Source organism: Monomorium pharaonis, chromosome 8, assembly GCF_013373865.1.
Source record: "Monomorium pharaonis isolate MP-MQ-018 chromosome 8, ASM1337386v2, whole genome shotgun sequence".
Lineage (NCBI taxonomy): Eukaryota > Metazoa > Arthropoda > Insecta > Hymenoptera > Formicidae > Monomorium > Monomorium pharaonis.
In genome coordinates this window covers 20,842,626-20,862,338 of record NC_050474.1, presented here as the reverse complement: position 1 = coordinate 20,862,338, position 19,713 = coordinate 20,842,626, and the positions used below count along the sequence as shown (strand labels likewise).

The following is a 19,713-nucleotide window of genomic DNA, read 5'->3' as shown; positions in this document are numbered from 1 at the left end:
ATAAAATATATCTATATGTGTGTAGTCTTAATTTTATTTGGTTTTATACACACACACACGCGCGCGCACGCGCGCGCGTGATATGAATATTTATAGTGAAAGTGATTAGTTTCTAATATTCAAGAATTAACATTTCTTATTGCTTTGCATTAATTTCCTATTTTTTGCAAATGCAACGCGAACACAACTTTTATTTTCTAGATTTAAGACATGTGTTTGCACAAAATTTTTATTAAGTTATTTTTCATTATACTAAGTTTCTAATTCTTATAAATGTAACATGGTGCGGTAAATTGTTAATATTGATTTTAATAGCATAGGCATAGAAGTATTTTTAAAATAATTTCAGGTGATTTATGTGGATGAAACGAATTATTTTTCGCAAATACGTATTTCACAAAATAACTTGGGGACGTACGTCACAAAATGTATCATTTTGAAAAATAATCTCGAAATTATCGCGACATTACAGGTGGCTTGATCAAAACCCTTGAAACCCGATCAATAATTGCTTCAATTAGAATCAACGGTTATTACTTGGGTGGAGCAATCACTAAACAAACTTTGAAATTACTGCCATTACATACATACTAACTTTGGACATGACGAAACGCATGTTATATAGCATATTATAGTTTAATTTTATAAGATCATTTATACATTTTGCGAGTATCTTTAAAAATGTAGGAAAATATAGAAAAATGTACATATAAGAAAAATGTAACTGATTTAACGAGAACATCAGGTTATGCGAATTGTAAATTCACAAAAAAATTTGAATTGGATTATTTTCTTCCACCAATCAATTTAGGTGATTAATTTACTAGGATCTTTTTATGTTTAATTTTATTTTATGTAGAGTAATAAATAATTATACGTATAAGCATCTATAAATATTTAATGAATTATAATTTATATTTTCTAAGATTAATTTCGATGTGTTATTAAATAAATCTTGTACAACCAAATGTAAGCATAGCAAAAAATCGTTGTAATTAGAAAAATTGTTAAAAACTTTTATTAATCTTGATCTTTACAGTTAATCAATTTAATTCATTCCACCTCGTTAAAGCTAAAGTCCTTTCTATCTATTGACACAAAAACAAAATCTTTAAAAAATTACGCCATTTTTAAGAAATATTGCAGATGGACCGACAACGAATGGTCAGATTAAAAAATTACAAAGTAGTTTGCCGCACTACTTAGTAAAAGTTCACCGCATGTTCATCAAATTGAAATGACGTATAACGAAATATACCACTTTTGTTTCAACGGTAAAGAAATCGTCAATCTTTCATAATAATTACCGAGGTAACACATTAACAGATTGCCTTCTGCCGGCAACAAATGGCTTGATCATTACATCCAGATTCCCATCCGAAAGTGGGATCCCTCATGTAGCAGGGACCCCGAAAAGCGGTTCCTCGTGTTCATCGTAGCTCGTACGTATGTGCGTGCATCATGCTACATGCGTGTCCTACCAGTGTATACGTGCTAATGTGGTTCCCCACTTTCGTTGACCCCTATCGTACGTCTTTTCCACCACGGTTTTGCCGGCTGGCACACAATGGCTCGTACTATAGTTAGATGGTAGTAACGCGTACGCAACGTGTATGGTATAGTAAGCGATGACTCGGTGAGAAGGAGGGAGGACTAAAAAGAGGAACAGAGACAGAGAGAGACTCTACTACGTGAACGGGCAGGGGAAGGGAGAAACAGGAGGGAAACAGAAGGACGTAGATCGAAAGAGAGAGTGCGAGCGAGGCAAAAGTTCGTTCAGTCTTACCGTTTCAGTTTCACTCGAGGCTCGGTCTGAAATCGTGCGCGTCTAACTTGGTGTTCTCAGTTCCCGAATTCTCTCATCGTAACGCGACGTTCGATCCCGACATCGCGAGATCTGCCCCGTTTTCCCCGAAACGAACGGCTCGTCGTGTCAACGTTCTCCCTCGAGTCGGGGGAGGCTCTTTCCAGGCGGGAGAAAGGAAATCGTTTGTTTCTTCATTTCTCGCGACCGACGCCGGTTGGAGAGAAAGGGGATCAACGTGAGTAGAGATGTTGAGCAATCGATCGGCGGTTAGAGGAACCCGGTCGCGCGCGCGATTTCCCACGGAAAAACTATTTTGCTCCCGCGGCGTCTCCGAGACGAAGAAGTTTTGGAGCGGAGACGCCAAAGTTGCGCCGCGGTGATTCATAGTCGAGCACGCCATTCAACACGCGGCAATTAAATATATGAATCATTGTCTGTTTGATATATTTCGTGCTTGGGGATTTTCTTGATCGAGCAAAAAGTGGAAGTTTCAATCTAAAACGGAAATTCTGTGCGGAAAATGCAATCTTTCAAATTGATTATTAATGTCGGCGATAAACAAATCGGCGCATTCATATGCACACACGGGCTTGTTTAACTTTTAATAAGATAACTTTTAAACGTGTGTGTATGTGTGTGTTTGGGATGACTTAATTCAATGATTTTATTATAACGTCATTGTACTAAAGACGTGAATAAGACGTGAATAAGAAAGGAAGTGTAATTAGATATCATCTAGTTTATTGAGGAAATGATATGTGAGTTAACTTACGCCTACGTTCGTCAAATAATATCAATCTGTAAATTGGCTAGACGCGAGAACAACAATGAAAACTTTCCTGATTAATGTGTTAATTTAATTTACACCCAGAACAAACTCGACAATTAATAAACGAGAAAGTTGCGAGACTGTGCGAGTAATTGTGAGTTTGCTGCCAAGTTTCATCGCGTTAATGCTTTTAAGTCATCGTATCGTTTCGTATCAATAAAAGGCTAGTTCAATTAAGTTATTATTTGATTAACTTATGAATTAGATTCGAGATAATGAAATTGTCTCGCTCCTTGTTGACTTGTCATCATTGTATAATTAAATTTGCTCATTTTAATATAAAGGATGACAAACGTTTTTATTTCTTTTGAACTTCGCTTTTGTTTTAAACTTTCTCAAAGAGGCAAACAATTATATCGAAAAAAAAATTTTATCAGATATTACATTTTCTCGACACGGCGCCAGTTATTCCAACTTCTTGGTAAATTTACTTATCAATATGTGCCTGTCTTTATTTATTTAGAAAAAATGAAGAGAGAGACACATGCTTAATTGATATGATTGAAGTTTACCAAGAAGTTGAAATAACCGGCCCATATGAGAATAAATCTTTGATTATATGGTAATGAAATTTCCAGCGCAAGGAAATAAAATAGATAAAATGATAAAGTAAAGGAATTATTTTTATATTTTGACATTACCTTATATTTTTTTAGATCGATTAATTGATTTTTCCATAAAGTAAAAAATATTTTAAAGTTTGTCCTTAACTGGCTTAAATTTTATTGTTATTAATTTTTTTCACACAAATTGAACTTTAATCTTAAAAATTATTTTTTATTTTCAAGATTAAACTTACATAAAAATAAATTTATCAGTTATAAAGAAGAGATTGATCTTCTCAATGTTTATTTTAAAAACACAAATTTAGAATATCTTTTTTGAGATAGAAAGCTCAATTTATGATTTAAAAAAATATTAAAATAAAAACTGATTATGTAGAAAAATAATAATGATTGTATTATTTTATCGCTTTCTTTTTATATCCTTGGTAGATAGAAACTTTTAGACTTTACTGCATGTTAGAGCAATTAAAGCAATATAAAATATCTTCAACCCTTCGTTAAATCAGATTTGAAACCTCTATATGCATTTATTATATAAGCGTGTTTTAAGTGCATCACAAAAAGAAACCGAAAAACATGCTTTTACTCATAAAATACTCATAAAATAGTCATGTTGCGTTTTATTGCCAGTGTATTAAACATTTGCATAACGCTTCGACGCTTCTGCAAATAAGAGGCTTCCTTATTAGTCGAGTTCCAAATGTGATTAAGCATGAAGGCTTTTGAAATGACTAATCAACGTGACGAGGGATCTCGCGGGGGAGCGCGCGATGTTTTGTCCCATGACTGTAAATAACTTTGCGAGCAACGCATTGAAATCACTTGGCAAGTTTCCACGCGACTTCGAAACGCCACGCAATGACGGCTCTGCATGGCGGGGTCGTCGTTACGTCGTAAGCCAGTATTATCGATTCCCCTTCAGCGCATTATGGTGTTTATGAAAAGTACCGCGCTCGTAAATCGCGGGAGCGACGGCGGAAAACACGCTCCGCGATTGCGCGTGTCGCATTAAGTCGCGAGAGGAAGCGCGTGAGGACCGGCGGCGATTATCCGAGACGGATTGGCTAAATAGGGATCGCACTACCTGGAAGTGCTATCTGGAAATATTATCTCGAACGAGAGAGGCCCCTCGAGCCAAGATTTAGCCTTCGATTCGTCGAAGGGCCGCGCCTCAGGCTCTGCCAGCCTCTACCTAACTCGGCGCATGTTTCCTCTCCCGCGCTCACGTTTCTTTCCGGCGCGAACCATCGCGAACAAGATTGTTCACAGGTGTGTGCGTTTATTTTTAACGCGCGGAAAAAGAAACGTTTCGCCCGCCCGCCCGCCAACCTGCTCGCTCGCTCGCTCGTTCGTTCGTTCGTTCGCAAAATAATCGCGGGTAAACGCGGGGCTGTGCGACGAGCGGACGCGCGGATGCTGCGCGTGAATGACGTCGCGATTATTTATCAAAGGCTAATATTGACGAGACCCTGAAAAAGAAAAAATTTCACAGAGTAGACGTTTGTGCGCGAATCGGACGAAGATTACATATGTCGTAATCGATCGAACATAAGCAAACAAACGTTTGTCGCTTTGAGGAAAAGACGAAATTGTTCGATATACAGGGTAATCCGAGGCAATTAAGTTACATGACGGCACGTTCAGCTGGATATCTACGACGCGGTTCTAACCGATGATGTCAGAGAATTTTAATTGGAGAGCTCGAGTACGTACTACTTTGCCGAGATAGAGCGAATTATTAATCAGCGTCAGGCGTCATCGCGGGCGCGTGCAAGTTTTTCCTAAGAATAACATCGCGAGATAATTCAACAGAGTTCTTATTATTCCGCGGCGCCGGCCGCGCCGCTTGCATGGGAATTAGATGCGCGTATCGGCTTTACGTATAGCGAAGATATTCCAGGTGTACAAATGAATCATCTTCCATCGCTTCTCGAATCTTTGATCGAACACGCGATATCCGCGGCGACCGACTTGTCTTAACTTCGAGATTGGATTAACGTGATTCCCTCCTGGACTTTCTCGCTCTATCCGCGGGCCGCTTCAGAGGTGACGCGGTTCAGAAGTTGAAGAGAGATAGACAGGAAGGTCACTTCAAAAATAAAGGGGAATTTTCGCTTATGACTTCATTCCGCTTCATGGAAATGAGGAATACTCGAACCGTACGCGGTTAGCATAAAGCGTAGTGACCTAAGCCTTTCGCAAGATTTAAGCCGCGGAGGAAGCTCGCGGCCGCGAGCAGCTCTCTTGCGAGATTGGCTGCTGGATTGCAAGTGCCGAGGAGCGTCATCGCCGCGCGTCATTTTTACGCTTCGCTCTGGCCGTGGATTACTTAATGCGCGGGCACACGGAGAGGGCAGCTTTCTCTCTCTCGATCTCCCGGGTAACTCTCGGTGCTTTCGAGACGGTATGTGCGTGACCGAGGTCCGTATAACGCGTTACAACATGGAACCTTATGTGGGGGCGATGTATGTATGCGATATTATGCCTGAGCGTCGATAGCGATCAACGCGCGCGCAAAGCCCCATTCTTCGGGCACCGCATTGCGTCATCGATCGTACTCCGCGAAGGGCGCGATGTGCTCGGCAGGTGAACGCGCGTTCTCCAGAAAACGGCATTCTATTTCATTTCGCGCGAAGGTTTCTCTCGATCCGACGAGATTTACAGGGGGGGGGGGGGGAGGGGGGAAGAGACAAAGGCACGGCCGCTGCGCCGATGAAAAGCGCGCGTCGCCGCGCTGTACCGCGCGGACTGAACCTCGCCGCTACGCGTTCGGCAAACAATAGCGTGCAATCGAGCCGTGTGCGCAGTATTTTCAAAACAGGAAGTCACCGATTCTGCTTCCCGAACCGTAAAAAAATTCGCGTTGATCACGAACACCTATTTCACCTCTCTCAGCTCATTAATAGTTATTAGAACTCCGCAGGGACTCCGCTGCCTATGAATTATTGCGCGACACGAGGGAATTGGGGTGGGGGGGGAAGAACAGCACTTAATTAGATTAAATTTTAGCCGCAAATTCGTGAGAAGTGTAATTAAGAGGAACAAATAATTGTAAACCGTATTATGTTGAATCAAAATTAGAGTACGAAATTAATCAGTGACAAATTGTTTATTTATTTGGTTTTTTTATTAGTAAAGTTTGTTGCACAAATTGCGCGAAATCCGCTTTTAACGTGACTTTGGGGTTCAATTGTTCAATATCCGAATGATATTTAGAAAGTCCTGCGCCTATGGGTACGGTCAAGGCTATGGTGGACGGCCAAGGTGCTTCAAACTGGGCCAAACATAAGTCTGATGTCACCAAGGCGGGTAACATAATTAAGAGCAATATACGTGACTGTTATAAAAATTCGTTTAATTACATTCGGCGAGACTCGTGATCTTCAAGCCACTTAACGTCACTGCATTTACGACGCGGGTAAAAAAAAAAGAGAGGACAAAATAATACAGCGGACTAAGACACAGAAGAAAAGATTAAAAAAGATGAAGCTACAAGAATCACGTTTTACAATTAACGAAAAAAAGGAGAGCTATTTATTTCAGTAAAACGTGTTTCAAATTCTCATTTTGTCGGAATAGCAACAATCTCGTAATTGTTAACAGATAGCAAATACTCGCGAGCTATTCATCTCGCGCCTTTGTCTTTTTAACGTTCTCACATTTTATTGTTAATTTTATTAACATTTGCTCATTTTTCTGTTTTGTTAACACAGTTTCGCAGATAAGAGGTAATGGGATACGACACAGAAATGGATGGCTGCGGACGATTCATGAAATACTCCCTGTTCTTCACGAACTTTGTCATCTTCGTAAGTTCTAGTCCCGCCTGACTTGGCAGAAGATATGATATATATATTTATGCAGTAATATTGTAACGTACAAAAAGTATCGAACTTGTAAAATATCATCTCCAAAACGAAACATTGGAATTAGATAAATTTTTATATAATTCCATTTAAAAAATAGAGGTTATTTATATGACATTTTATTTTATTATAACATAAAATATTTTTTTAACGTTTCGTTTTTGAGTTTTATTTATCTAGTACTCTTTGCTCACCCTGTGATTACTGTATATAAAGTATAATGTTAGATATTTAATTAAATTTACTGTTAATCTATGCTTTAGATTGGCGGGCTTGTTGTAACGGGTTTGGGTGTGTGGGCCCTGGTCGACAAAGTACCATGGATAGGTGAACTCGTGGGGAACGATCTATTAACCGGTGCAGTCTACGTTCTACTGGTCGGTGGTATCGTCGTGGCGTTTATCGCTTTCTTCGGGTGCGTCGGTGCATCGCGGGAAGTCAAGTGTATGCTTCTGACAGTGAGTATCAAGGCTCTATTTTCGTCAATTTCCAGCGTTCACATCATTTGGCGGCTGAACGAACGCGGTTCAATCTCACAGAGAAGCTTATCTCGAACTGAAACTTAAACGTTCAGTTCGTGTATTATTACTTTCCAAGCTCGTCAAGCCGCCGAAACTTATTGAGATAAAAAATATCAATTCTCTCGCGATGTGTGGGCGATTAATAAAATCCATTATTCTTTCTTTCAGTACTTCATAATCGTATTTTTGCTGTTTGTGACTATGCTCATCGGTGGCGTCCTCGGATACGTTTTCCGCGAGAAATTGCTGAGCACGGTCGACAGAGAGATGAAAAGTTCGCTCCGTCTTTACGATCACCGTAAATCCATTCGTGACGCCTGGGACACCACACAGTCGACGGTAAATAATTTCCACGGACGTTACGTAAATAAAAGTTAATTTTATCAGCCAATCGTACTCAAGACAGACGATCCCGAGCGCGCTTTATCCTAGCCCGAATCTAATTATCGTTCGAAACTTTCCGAAGCTAACTAATTCAATTCTCGATATTAGCTCCACTGTTGCGGCGTTAACAGCTGGAGGGACTGGGGAGGCTACGGTCTTAACGTGCCAGAGAGCTGCTGCCGAGAAATTCAACCTGGACAGGTAAAAATCAATTGCGCCTTAACGCGGTTGTTAAATAATTTATCAGTCGATCTCGTCCGCGTTTAATTTGCTACGCACGTGCATCTCGTATTATGCAACGTGTTGTATTCATCAAGTGTTATCATGAGATCGTTGCTTATTATAAATTGGTCACTTTTATTAAAGTCAATTATCCAAAGGAGAGATACTGGATTATATTTTGGAAAAAAAAAAAACATAATTTTCCTTGGTAATGACAATTTTTCGCATTTTTTAAATTTATAACTCGAATGATTATTCATGGTATAAGCGATTTCCCCCGTTCAAGTACCGTCAATTTGGCCGCTATTACTTAATCGACCGAGTCTTAACCGCCCCGCCTCTCACACTTTCACTCCTCCGATCGGCTTTCTCGTGAGTCGAAGAATCACGTTTTCTCATCGGTCGTCCGTATCTGCATGCAGCGATTCCACTGCAACGCCGGCCCGGACACGGTAAATCCCTCTAACGCTTACGTGGAAGGTTGCATCAACGGAACGCGAGTCTACCTGCAGCAACACGCGGCCGTTATGGGTGGTGCTGGTATTGCAGTCGCATGTCTCATGGTAAGAGCGCAGTTTGTATCTTTTACGGCACTCTCCCCAGTTAAAATTGAAGCCCCTCCCGACTATAAAGTCGACCGAGCTTGAACAAGCATCTTCTTTACGATCGAATTAATTTAAAAATTTGCACAGCATTTTCTCCTTTTTTTTTTAAGTATCGTGACTAGAATTTTTAGCACATCACGTTTGAGCAAACACTTCTCCTTTCCTTTCTCTTTTATTATTTAATAAGATATATCTCTTTAATTTTGGGATTGTTACAGTTTTTCGGAATGATATTCTCTTGCGCGCTCTTCAAGCTGATCAAATGACAGCAGGACAGCAGTATAGTGTGAGGCTATCCCAATACAAAGAAACGAAGAAGTGGGTGAGCTTCCAAAATTTCTTCAGAGGATTCGCGCATAATCTTACCAATCAATAAAATTACTTGTCGCCATAAACGCAGTTGATTACAGAAAGTGATAATCAAAAGAAACGAATCTCCATCCAATTGTACAGGTCTCTCGCTGATTTGTTACACATATGTAGCATTATGCATCATGATTACCATTACTCTTTATATTTTTAATGTAATTTATATGTCAAAGATATCTTCATTTAGTGTTGCATATATATATCGCTAGTATGCTAGTGCATCATACATGTCTTTGTATTTTGTGCCGTAATAAATACAATATGTATATAATATACTGTGCGTCCATACAACCCTTTCAATAATTATTTACTCTCTTGATTAATATCAAATAAAATTAATTTTATATTTGATTGTGACTACTATTCCTCTTTGTATCTCACAGTTAATTAAGTCATGTTTTGTGGAAGAGGCATAGTATATAGTATATATTAATAACACAAAAATCTGCCGTTTGTAATTAATTTGTCACTATTAGCATAATATATGTAAAAAAATTATGCTAAAATTAGAGAAATCAGCTGAGCAGTAAAAGTTGATAATAAATCAACAATTGTAAAACTTGATACTAGAAACTTTGACTCTAATTTTCAAAATTGAGAATGATTCAGAAAAAAAATTTCTATAATTTTATATAATTCTACAACAATTTTCATTGCAAATATTACATGTTATTTTACACAATATTCTAAGCATATTAATAGAGTCCGCTGTGTGTTTACTTGGGACTTACGCACTCCAAACCGTTGTTTGCGATTAGACCTCGCTGCATTAAAGCACGACGAATCACCTATAATCCAAGGCGTCTCGCTAAAGTAAACTACTCTGTCGCCCTTGTCGTCTGTCAATTCCCTTCCCATTCTTTTAACGGTTATCGATTGTCGTAATTTACATACCGAGATGGTACAATCGCCATCAAAATCTTAACTATTATAAACGAAACTAGAAACTAGAAAACGAATCGAGTATATATGAGACAGACTAATATAAATAATTTATCATAGATGTAATTCATAAAAAAAAGAGAATATTTAATTTGTATTTTTTTTAACAAACTTTTTTCCAGACTTTGAGCTAAAATAGAACTTTTTTTCTTTTTGCTAGAGTATTTCGATAAATTTATAGCAAAAGATATAAAGTTAACAAATTAAGAGTCTAATCTCGTCGACACGCGCGAGCGTCTCGTCGAGTTTATTCACGTGCGTAATTTCCAGTGTATCAACAACGCGACTGTCATCAGAGCTAACCCTCTCGTACGTTTATTTACCCTCAGAATGCGTCAACTCTACGCATATTTTTGCGACGAGGCGTGACTGGCTGCTATTCCGCAAACGTCTCATCGAGTCGTACGTCGTACTCGCACGCGATTTTCCATCGTTGCCCCCTAGCTAAAACACACACACACACACATCTGTTCCCTTTCCCGACACCCTCTCTCGTTCTTGTTTGTCCGTATCCTTCGCGCGACGGATCGAAGGAAGGTAAACGGAGAAGGCCTCGTCGTTCTCGATGAATGATAAACGAGTAGATCCTGACTTTCCACGCGGGATAATTACGCGTCGTTTCGAATGCGCGCGCGCTTTCACGATATTGACTGAGAGAGAGAGAGAGAGAGCATTCCGCTTGCATATTCTACTGTTCCTTTTTAATTATCGCATAGAAATACGTCGCTGGCTATGCATACGTCGTCGGCTCGCTCATATACTTTCGACGCTCAGGAATCCCGAATGGCCGTTGGCTCGCTTGAAAATGCGCTCTTTACGGACGGTGCGCACGTGCGCCTGCAGCGATTCACCGGTGAATGAGGCCCATATGCCGCGAAAGTCATCCTCGTGTAACGTTACAAAGGGATGTCGGACAATGACGAATGAATCGCTACGTGCCGCGCGAATAATGCCGCCGTCCGTTCTGCCGCGCCGATCACGACAAGCGCGCCGCGCGTCCTTACGGACTTGTATTTTTACCCTCTCGTCTTCTTTTGTCCGCGCTGCTCCTTCACCTGACGACGCCCGTCGAGTGATTATATGCGCTGTCAATATTTAATAAGCGCGAAATTTTCACTCGCCGCGCGAATCTCATCTTAGAAACGAAGTCCTAAGTCACCGAAACTCTACGTTAAAATTATTACGCGATATATCGATGATAAATCAATTAATGTTTTGAATACAAGTGTCTTCGTTTGTATATTAAAAAATATTTTATTAATAACTTGTATCGATAAAATCCCGCACGGTAGAAAAAGTTTCGGCGGAACTTCGCGGGTCTTTTCGTGAGAAAATTGGGCGTGCCGTTTCCTGAACGGCGGCGACGGCAACTTTCGTTTCACCCAAGAAAAAAACGGGAGAATCGCGATTCCCTCAGTTTTCGAGGCTCTCGGCAATATCTGCGACCCCTTTTTCCCTTCCCCCCCCTTTTTTTTTCATTGGCACACTTTGCCGCGCAGTCGAGGAACTTACTACCGGAAACGGAGGGGGACACACAACGGGAAGAACGGGGAGAGAATAGCTGAAACGCGCGATATCTACGTATTGATTTCGTCCCGAGCTTTTGAATCCGAATGCGGCGGAACTGGGGAAACCGAAGCCGTCCAGGTGAAACCGAGGACTCCGGGCCACTTCAGTCAGACTCTCGCCTTAAATTAAATTGTACTTCTCTCCACCACCCGGAGAGAAAGAGAGAGAGAGAGAGGGAAGAACTATACGAATAGGCCAATGCAATTAACCCGAGTATAGCCGAACAATTATACGAGTTAGCGTCGTATTGTGACTACGTCTCTCCTCCCGGCAAACATCGTTGAAGGACGATCGATATTACGGCGCACGAAGTGCCCCTGTAAACGTCGCGCGATCTAATTTCGATTCAATTTCGAACTGAATTATCGCGTACGCGTAAGTTGATGATCAAAAGTGGAACAGTAGGCATAATTATATTTCAAGGAGGCGTTTACTAGGAAAAAATTTAAAGAATTTTTAAACCGCACGCTATTCTGCAATATGAGAAAACTCAAAGACGCATCACTTGGAGAACGTGACGGTGAATTAGTAAATATTTGTCTATGTTTTGCCATTGTCCGGCGAAAATCGTGCGCCGTTACATCAGCTCGGATTCTCATGTAAAAATGCATCCTGCGCGAGCACGGGGAGCGGAAGTGACAAGAGGGGAAAAAAAAGACGTGAACGACGAAGAATAAAATGAATGCCCGGCAACGACGAGAGAGCGCCCGACTCGACCAGGTAGTACCAGATGAAAATGGAGCTGCGGAAGCTTATAAACGGAGGAGCAAAAAAATTGCTATTTTCAATGGAGCTCTGCCAATCGCTTGTGCCAACGTTTCCCAACCCGTATAAGAGCAAAATCGCCGTTGCGAGCGAGATACTCGCCCGTACAATAATGGAGACGCTAGAAAAACCTACGCTAAAACGACAATACGTATTAAAGAAGTTGCATCTCGATGAGTGCCGCGCCTTCGCGATAAACGAACCACTGTGCATATATTACTTTCCCTTGTACAGTATAGAAAGAAATTATTATTGTAACTCAGAAGAATAAAAATCACGATAAAATTAATTACTATGTACGCAAGAAACATAAGAATTTGAAGATTTTGGGATACTTTTACTATTGTAGAGAAAAATTTTTTATACGAGAAAAAGAGAGAGAGAGAGAAAATTGCAGATTAAAACAAATTTAAATTATAAAGATTATTTACAAATTCTTGACAATAAAATATTTTAAAGAATATAATTTGTAATTTTTCATATTTAAAAAAAGTGAAGAATTTTCTATCGAAGCACAATTAATAAACTATAGAAATCGCAATTAAGCGCAATCGAATTTATTAAAAAATAACAGTTTCTTGCTATTGACGGGGAACTTTATAGATTGCACGACGTAAATTAGCGCCGGTTTCTCCGCGTCACGCAGCGATTTCTAGTCGCGGTTTCTACCAGGACCACACTCTACGTTCCATGGGTCAATCCGATGGGTTTCTCGGCCAACACACCATCGTGCACACAGTGCCTTAAGGTCTGTGCCATCAGTCTGATGGAGAACGCAGTGCGCAGCCGGCACCGACGGTTCTGTCAAAACCCCCCACCAATCCTGGCGAGCACTGGTACAACCGCCACCGCCGCCACCTCCATTGGCACTCCACCTCCAGCTCTCTCTCTCGTTCTCTCGCTCGTTCCTTCTCCCCTTTAACACCGCCGTCCACCACCATCGGCCACCACCACCATCCACCATGGAAACCGACTGGTGCGCATTCTGACTTCAGTCTGGCAGACGGTCTCAACCTGTCCAGGTCGACGTAGGCAGGTGTCGAGCAGAGAGCGAGCTACAATCTACCGGTCGTTGTTGCCAGCCGCGTTCGTCGTCGCGTCGCGTCGGATTCTTCCGTCCATCGTGGATACCCTGAGACCGGCTCGAGGCCACGGTGTCGTATCGAGAGGACAGAGGGTGACGACGAAGCGGAGCCCGGAGCATCGCGAGCGGGAGTGCCCGCGTCGACAGGGTCGCGTTGGCGGGGCCCGGCCGGGATTTATGGAACCACCCCATGGATAGTAACATGTCAACCGCCGCCTTCATGCATCGGTATGAGAAAAAGAATACATTAGATCGATACGCGGGGGACCGTGTACAATACATACACGCGCGGACACACGCATGCACGCATGTATATAACGAGAAGCGTCCTCCCTCGTTCCTGTGTCCCCGTCCGGTTGGGGTTTCTCGTAGTTTCAAAAAGCTGCCTCCGTGACCGATCGATGAGCTCGTTGCTATGTCGTACGGCGCTGATACAGCCGCATGGGGAGAGACCCTCTGCATGCAATTGCCAAAATACGCGTAAGAGGGCATGGATATTGAAAAAGCGCGTACAAACAGATCGGCCGAATAATGATTTGACACCATTCGAAGTGTGATTATCAACCGAATACGATTGACATATTTATTCCATTGAACCCCATCGTTTCGGAACCAATCTTGCACGCGCGGTATACGTAATCACCGAAAAATTTCACGTTTAACGCACAGCTTGATCGAACCTTTTTTTTTTTATCGTCCTCGCTCGTTTGTGAAAATTGACTGACGAGAAGATGACTGTTTCGTTCGTGACGACCGAGTGGTTTGTGAAAAGACTTTTGCGTGCTTATGAAAGAGCCCATAACAATGAGATTCGTTGCCTCATTAGAATTGTACGAGAAACAATCGGTATTCAAAACGCTCTATCACGCTGCTTCGACAAGTAATCGCTCTGCCCACGATTGATATCGCGAGGTAAAGGAAAACCAACCAGGTATTCTATCTCTTTATCTCCCGTCCCGCGATTCTCCCGTACGGAATTCCAGTTTTATATTCGTGTTCTTCGTTTAACATCCGCGCACGCGGGTTTATGTCCGCCGAGTTTTCTATACGGCATTCACCGCGGTGGAATAAATTACGCGCGCGAATATCTATAACGAGTTGTATACGTGTCGGTAGGTAGTGTTTCCGATCGAGGCACGACACAGTTCTTTCTTTCTTTCTGTCTTTCTTTCTCTATCCGATCGCGTCGCCGCCGGAGCGTGGAAGAAGACTCTCGAGAATCCAGTCGCCGGCATAATAATCGTATGCACTTGCGGGCAACACGGCGGCAGCGGCTACTTAGACGGCATTCCATTAACCTGCATTTTCGCAGAGGCAGGCGCGTCACCTGTTCGGTTTCCCCACGACGCACACCGATGTCGAATCGGACCAGCCCCGGTTTCCTTGAACCTGCGGATACCGCAGCCATTGACCGCGCGGCCGGCTCTCGCCGCCTCGTCTCCGTGATGAAAGGCCCTAAGTGCGCAGCTCTCTCTCTCTCTCTCTCTCTCTCTCTCTCTCTCTCTTTCCCTCCCCCCTTCTCTCCCATTCGCCGTATCCGTCCCCCACCTCGGCGATCTCTTTCTCATCTCACCGGACACCACGCGGACAGATCCGCTTCTTTGGCGATTTTGCACTAAAACGCTAATTACGCTTCTGCTAAAACGCTAATTGCACTTCTTCAGGCGATATCCTTCGAACACTGTATCTTTTTTGTGATATAAATCTATGGACCTAATCGATGTGTTAAAACGTTTACGATTATCGACTGTCCGTTCTCAATAACTGCCATTCTGATTTATCAAATTACTTTGGTCTTCCAAGATCTCCCCGAGCGTACCGGGAACGATGCCTCGCGCAGGAAAAACGCAAGTTCGCACAGGCGCACGAGGCGAATTACGCGAGGTGCAAAGCGAGCCGAGTCGCGGACTGAGAAAAGAAGGACGAGGTACACGTATATACGCGTATATCTCTTCTCCCGGGACCGCGGGGTATATTTTATCAACGCTGGCGGTGCATAAATCCCTTTTTCTCCTCGCGCGAGGCGACTACCAAGCCGGCTTACTCCTCACCTCGCATTAATTCCGGCCGCGTTACCCTCCTATCTTTCCGGCCCTCTGCGCCGCGCGAACGGTGCATCCAAGTGCATCCCCGTGTTCGGATCTCTAGGCGCGGCGACCGGCCGCGCGAACTCGTACAAAAGCCAGAGACGCCGAGCAATCGATATACCCTCCGCTTCTCTCTCTCTCTCTCTCTCTCTGTCTCTTTCTTTCTCTCATTCTCTCGGCTAGGCACGTATATCCTGCGGCTATCGGATGACACGGTGTCGATGGACGAGGAAAGGAGCCTTCGCCGGGGTAAGCGACGACGGTTGTGCCTCGCGAAACGAACGGCCGTGATTGCGATCTCGGTTCGCGAATAATCCTCGGCATATGTACGATCGGGACGAAAAAAAAAAAAGAAGGAAAAGGGGGGAAAAAACGATCGGACACGTCCGAGCGAAATTGCGAAAACGATTTGCGAGCATGTAAATTACAACGCCGCCGCTTCGGAGAATCGCCGGCTCGTATAGCAGACAGACGTAGATATCCAGTGGGTATTCATGGACCTCCACGAAGTATCCGAGCGTCCTGAGAATTATTCGGATTTATGATAAATATGCGTATATACATATAAGAGGAGAGCCTCTCTTATGCCCAACCATTTCATTGGCGAGGGAGGTAAATCACGTTAACGCGACACTCTATCGATCCCTTAAAAAATTACAATCCGCAAAGAATAAATAAAGGCGCTTCGGCCTGAGAAAAGAATTTGCAAGCAGGAGAACTCTGGTTTCTCTCGGAAAACATACGTTTAAAGATTTTATTATTCCACCTCTCGTAGGGTTTAACTATTTACAGCTTCCATTAACGTTAACTATAAAATAAACCCGGGACTTTATCTCTCCCCCGAGCCTCGAAACGTGCTTTCCGCTTACGCGTCTTTTTTTCACGCACAGCCGGTACTATCTCAATTATACAAGGTTCGCTCGGCGATGTAGGAAAGGCCGCCGCAACTCGAGATATCGGCTGGCCAGCAAACTGGAGCAGCGAAACGTATACGCGCGGAAAAGCGCGTACGGAAAAAGAGGATTTTCTCTCGGCGACGGCAACCGGTCGTAGCCTCTCTACCTCTAGCTGGTCTAGAGAGAGACAAACGATATATGTATGTGTGTGTGTGTGACACTTCGCCATGCGAGAAAGAATAAGGTCACCGAGTCGTCGTGCTCGCATTCGATCACGCTCGGGCGAGAGGCGATTGGGAGTTTCGTTTAGCTGCCTCTGCGTCCGCGGCAAGATGAGAAGCATTCGGTAACGGAGAGTTGCAAGGTGAAACGGAAGGTGCGCGAGGTTTCCTATAGGGTTACGTACGCGGTAGCCGCGGTAGGACGGACGTCGAGAAAACGGGGAGTTCGCTCTCCCCCTCCCTCTCTCATTCACACCGTCGTCGGCCGTTTCGTCCGGTGGTAACGAACGATATCGATTACCGGGCGACTCGGGCGTTCACCGCTCACCCGGAAGAAACCGACGGGCGGATGTTTGCCCGCGAACTTCGCCCCCGAATCCGATAATTAGCCCCGGCACGCGGCGCGGCCCCGTTGCCTTCTTTCCCGTAATAGCTTCCGGCAATCATACGAAGGATCTGCGTGATCGATATTCCCAAACGCGGTCTGGGAAACTACACGTAACACGTCGACGGGATATTTGTCGAGAGAGAGAAGAGAAATTCTTTTTGCGATATTTATAAAAGATCGATCATTTTCTTAAAAGAACATTCGCATTGGAAAAAGTAACGTAAGTTGGAAAAAATGTTTGCGACGCACGAGGAAAACGTTCACTTCCTGGCAAAACGTTCAACCAGCGCGCGCCCGTGCGATCGTCATCGGGCGAGGCCCGGAAGGATTAATGCCGGGACGATAACCCGCGGCAGGATCACGCTGGGCGTGTATCACTATTTGCGCCGGCATGCCGTCGTATCCTTGTTGCTCTTAGAACAATACTACGTTGGATTCGCCGCCGCGCTGCAGAACGCGGAAGATCGATGGTTACGGAAGGGATCCGTAAACACCGCCGCTCCGATCATCCCGGCACGGTGCACGGGACGCATCACCCCGAAGCCTCTCCTTCTCTCTTTCTCTATTTCTCGTCGTTCTACGATCGTTTCGTAGAAACAGGCGGCCCGCAGCTAAAGAGCTACCCGCCGCGCGCAGCGCGACTCGTTTGACCGTGTAAAACTTCTCCCCGTATATACGCGCGATACGACACGCGGTCGTTTATCCGATCGCCAAATGAGGCTACTTACGTTTTACCGACTTTTTAGCGCGGAGCATCGCGGAAGATCGATGGCGAGATTAGTGATATATACGCGCGCGTGATAACCATCAGATCTCGCGCCGCGATTCGAGCACGCGAAACGTGCTTTTGATACCTTTGCGGAACGGGAATTTTGATACGCTGAGAAAAGAGCGTTTGGTACTTGTGACTAAAATTGCACGTTAAAGCAATTATAATTAAAAGCTCCATTTTATAAATTCATTGTAAATTATAATATTTCTAATATTAATTAATTACAGTAAAATATCAAAATATAGATGATAAAAATAAAATTCTATAATGAAATCGCAATTATAAGAAACATAATATTTTTTTAACATTTACTGTGTTTACGTAAATTTGCATAGTTGAAACAACTATAGGTGGCACCGAAAATGAATTAATTATAAAGCATAGTTAAATTCTAACTGTAACTGTTTTTTCTCTCAGTGTACGGAATCTGCATGTGATTGTGAGAGATGAAAAGCGCTCTTCCTAACGTTTTAATCTTTTTACATATCCCTACCGTCTCTTATCATCTGGCAAGGTTAAAAACAATGGAATTTAGATTCAGCAACTCATCTCGAAACATTTGCAGCGCCTCGTGTTTTTGCTGCGCTCGCTACTCAACTAATCTCTTTGACCGAGTAAAGTAGGTCTGGCCGCGCGCATACGGTGCACACACACACACACACACACACGTGGTGCATCTACCTATAGATTCGAGCGCGGCATTCAACCGGCTAGAGCTAGAGAGCCGAGCCTACTTCTCTCGGCGTTATCGGTCGCGGAGGTTTCTCGCGCGAACCCGGAAGACCAAGATCGATCGGGAGGAAGTCGCTCGCTCGAGCGAGCGAGCCTCTGATTTTGCAACGATCCCGATCCAGCGTCGCAATCGGCTTCTCCTCGGCTTGACTTCGGCCCCGCTTTTTCGAGGAATTATTAATGCCGGCCCCGAGGCCGAAACGTTTCCGCCAAATCTCTCTCGGAAGCGGATTCCTTTCCAGAGCAATTCCCCAACTCTCTCTCCCCCACGTTGATTTCAACAAAGTTATACACAAAAAAATTTTTTCTCCTTTCCGTTCTACTCTCTGGCGCGCTGCCGTAATTAGACCGAGTGCCGCCGAGTGATACGCATTCAAAGTAAAAGCACGGAATAATTTTGCAATAAAACGTGCCTTTACTGCCGCTGCAGCGGAACATTGCGTCGCAATTCCTAGATTAACGGTCGCGTTATTAATGCGGTCGAAACGCTTATACCTCTCGACGTACAGCCGGTGCACCGGCTACGTATGTCTATTAACGTTTTAGAGCGACCGTTTTTCCGCTGGAATGTTTGGTCTACGGCGATACGAGTGAGTAATGATACATTGTGCATACCTTTACTGCCTGTCTTTAAACGCGCGACGTTTCGCTTTTACTTCTAAACAATACTCCGCTCTATGCAAACGAAGAGGAAAGCTGACATTCTTTATCTCAATTCCTTTAGTCACTCAAAAGTTATTCGACGCGTCGGTTTTCTGTCGACGAAAAAAAACCCACGTTTTTTTTCCCCCCCAGAAAATATACCAGGCGAGCAAAGCTATGGATGGACGCGATTGTCTCTTTCACGTGGTTTCCTTTCACGTGGAAACCGTTCAGTACGGTATTTGTGAAATTTGAAATGTAAATCGATAGAACGCAATTCGCATAATCGCGCGTCTAGGTGCAAAGTCGCGTGTTTTTCCACGCTTTTTTCCATACTTGAAATTATTCGAGAATTATTATGCGGGGAAACGTTGCCGCGCCGTTTTATGCTGCACATTTAGCATCTTGTTGTTCGCTTCTCACCGTCCTCTCTTTTTTTTTTTTGT

At 43.4% G+C, this 19,713-nt stretch overlaps 2 protein-coding genes across 4 annotated transcripts in view; both read left to right on the top strand.

Moving 5' to 3' along the window:
• The first annotated feature begins 1,768 nt into the window (after positions 1–1,768).
• LOC105828594 (CD151 antigen) lies at positions 1,769–9,442 on the top strand. The gene is made up of 7 exons (XM_012667001.3): positions 1,769–2,042; positions 6,916–7,011; positions 7,332–7,526; positions 7,758–7,928; positions 8,082–8,174; positions 8,618–8,758; positions 9,019–9,442. The coding sequence occupies exons 2-7, from the start codon at positions 6,934–6,936 to the stop codon at positions 9,064–9,066; spliced, it is 726 nt and encodes a 241-aa protein (XP_012522455.1). The 5' UTR covers positions 1,769–2,042; positions 6,916–6,933; the 3' UTR covers positions 9,067–9,442.
• A 3,492-nt stretch (positions 9,443–12,934) lies between these two features.
• Positions 12,935–19,713, top strand: part of LOC105828589 — a 38,942-nt gene continuing 32,163 nt past the window's right edge. Inside the window, exon 1 of one of the 3 annotated variants that reach the window (XM_012666988.3) lies at positions 12,935–13,757. In XM_012666988.3, coding sequence (XP_012522442.1) covers positions 13,720–13,757 — 38 coding nt within the window. In that variant the 5' untranslated portion in view covers positions 12,935–13,719. The remainder of the gene's footprint in view (positions 13,758–19,713) is intronic. The other 2 variants (XM_012666989.3, XM_012666990.3) reach the window with 2 other exon arrangements.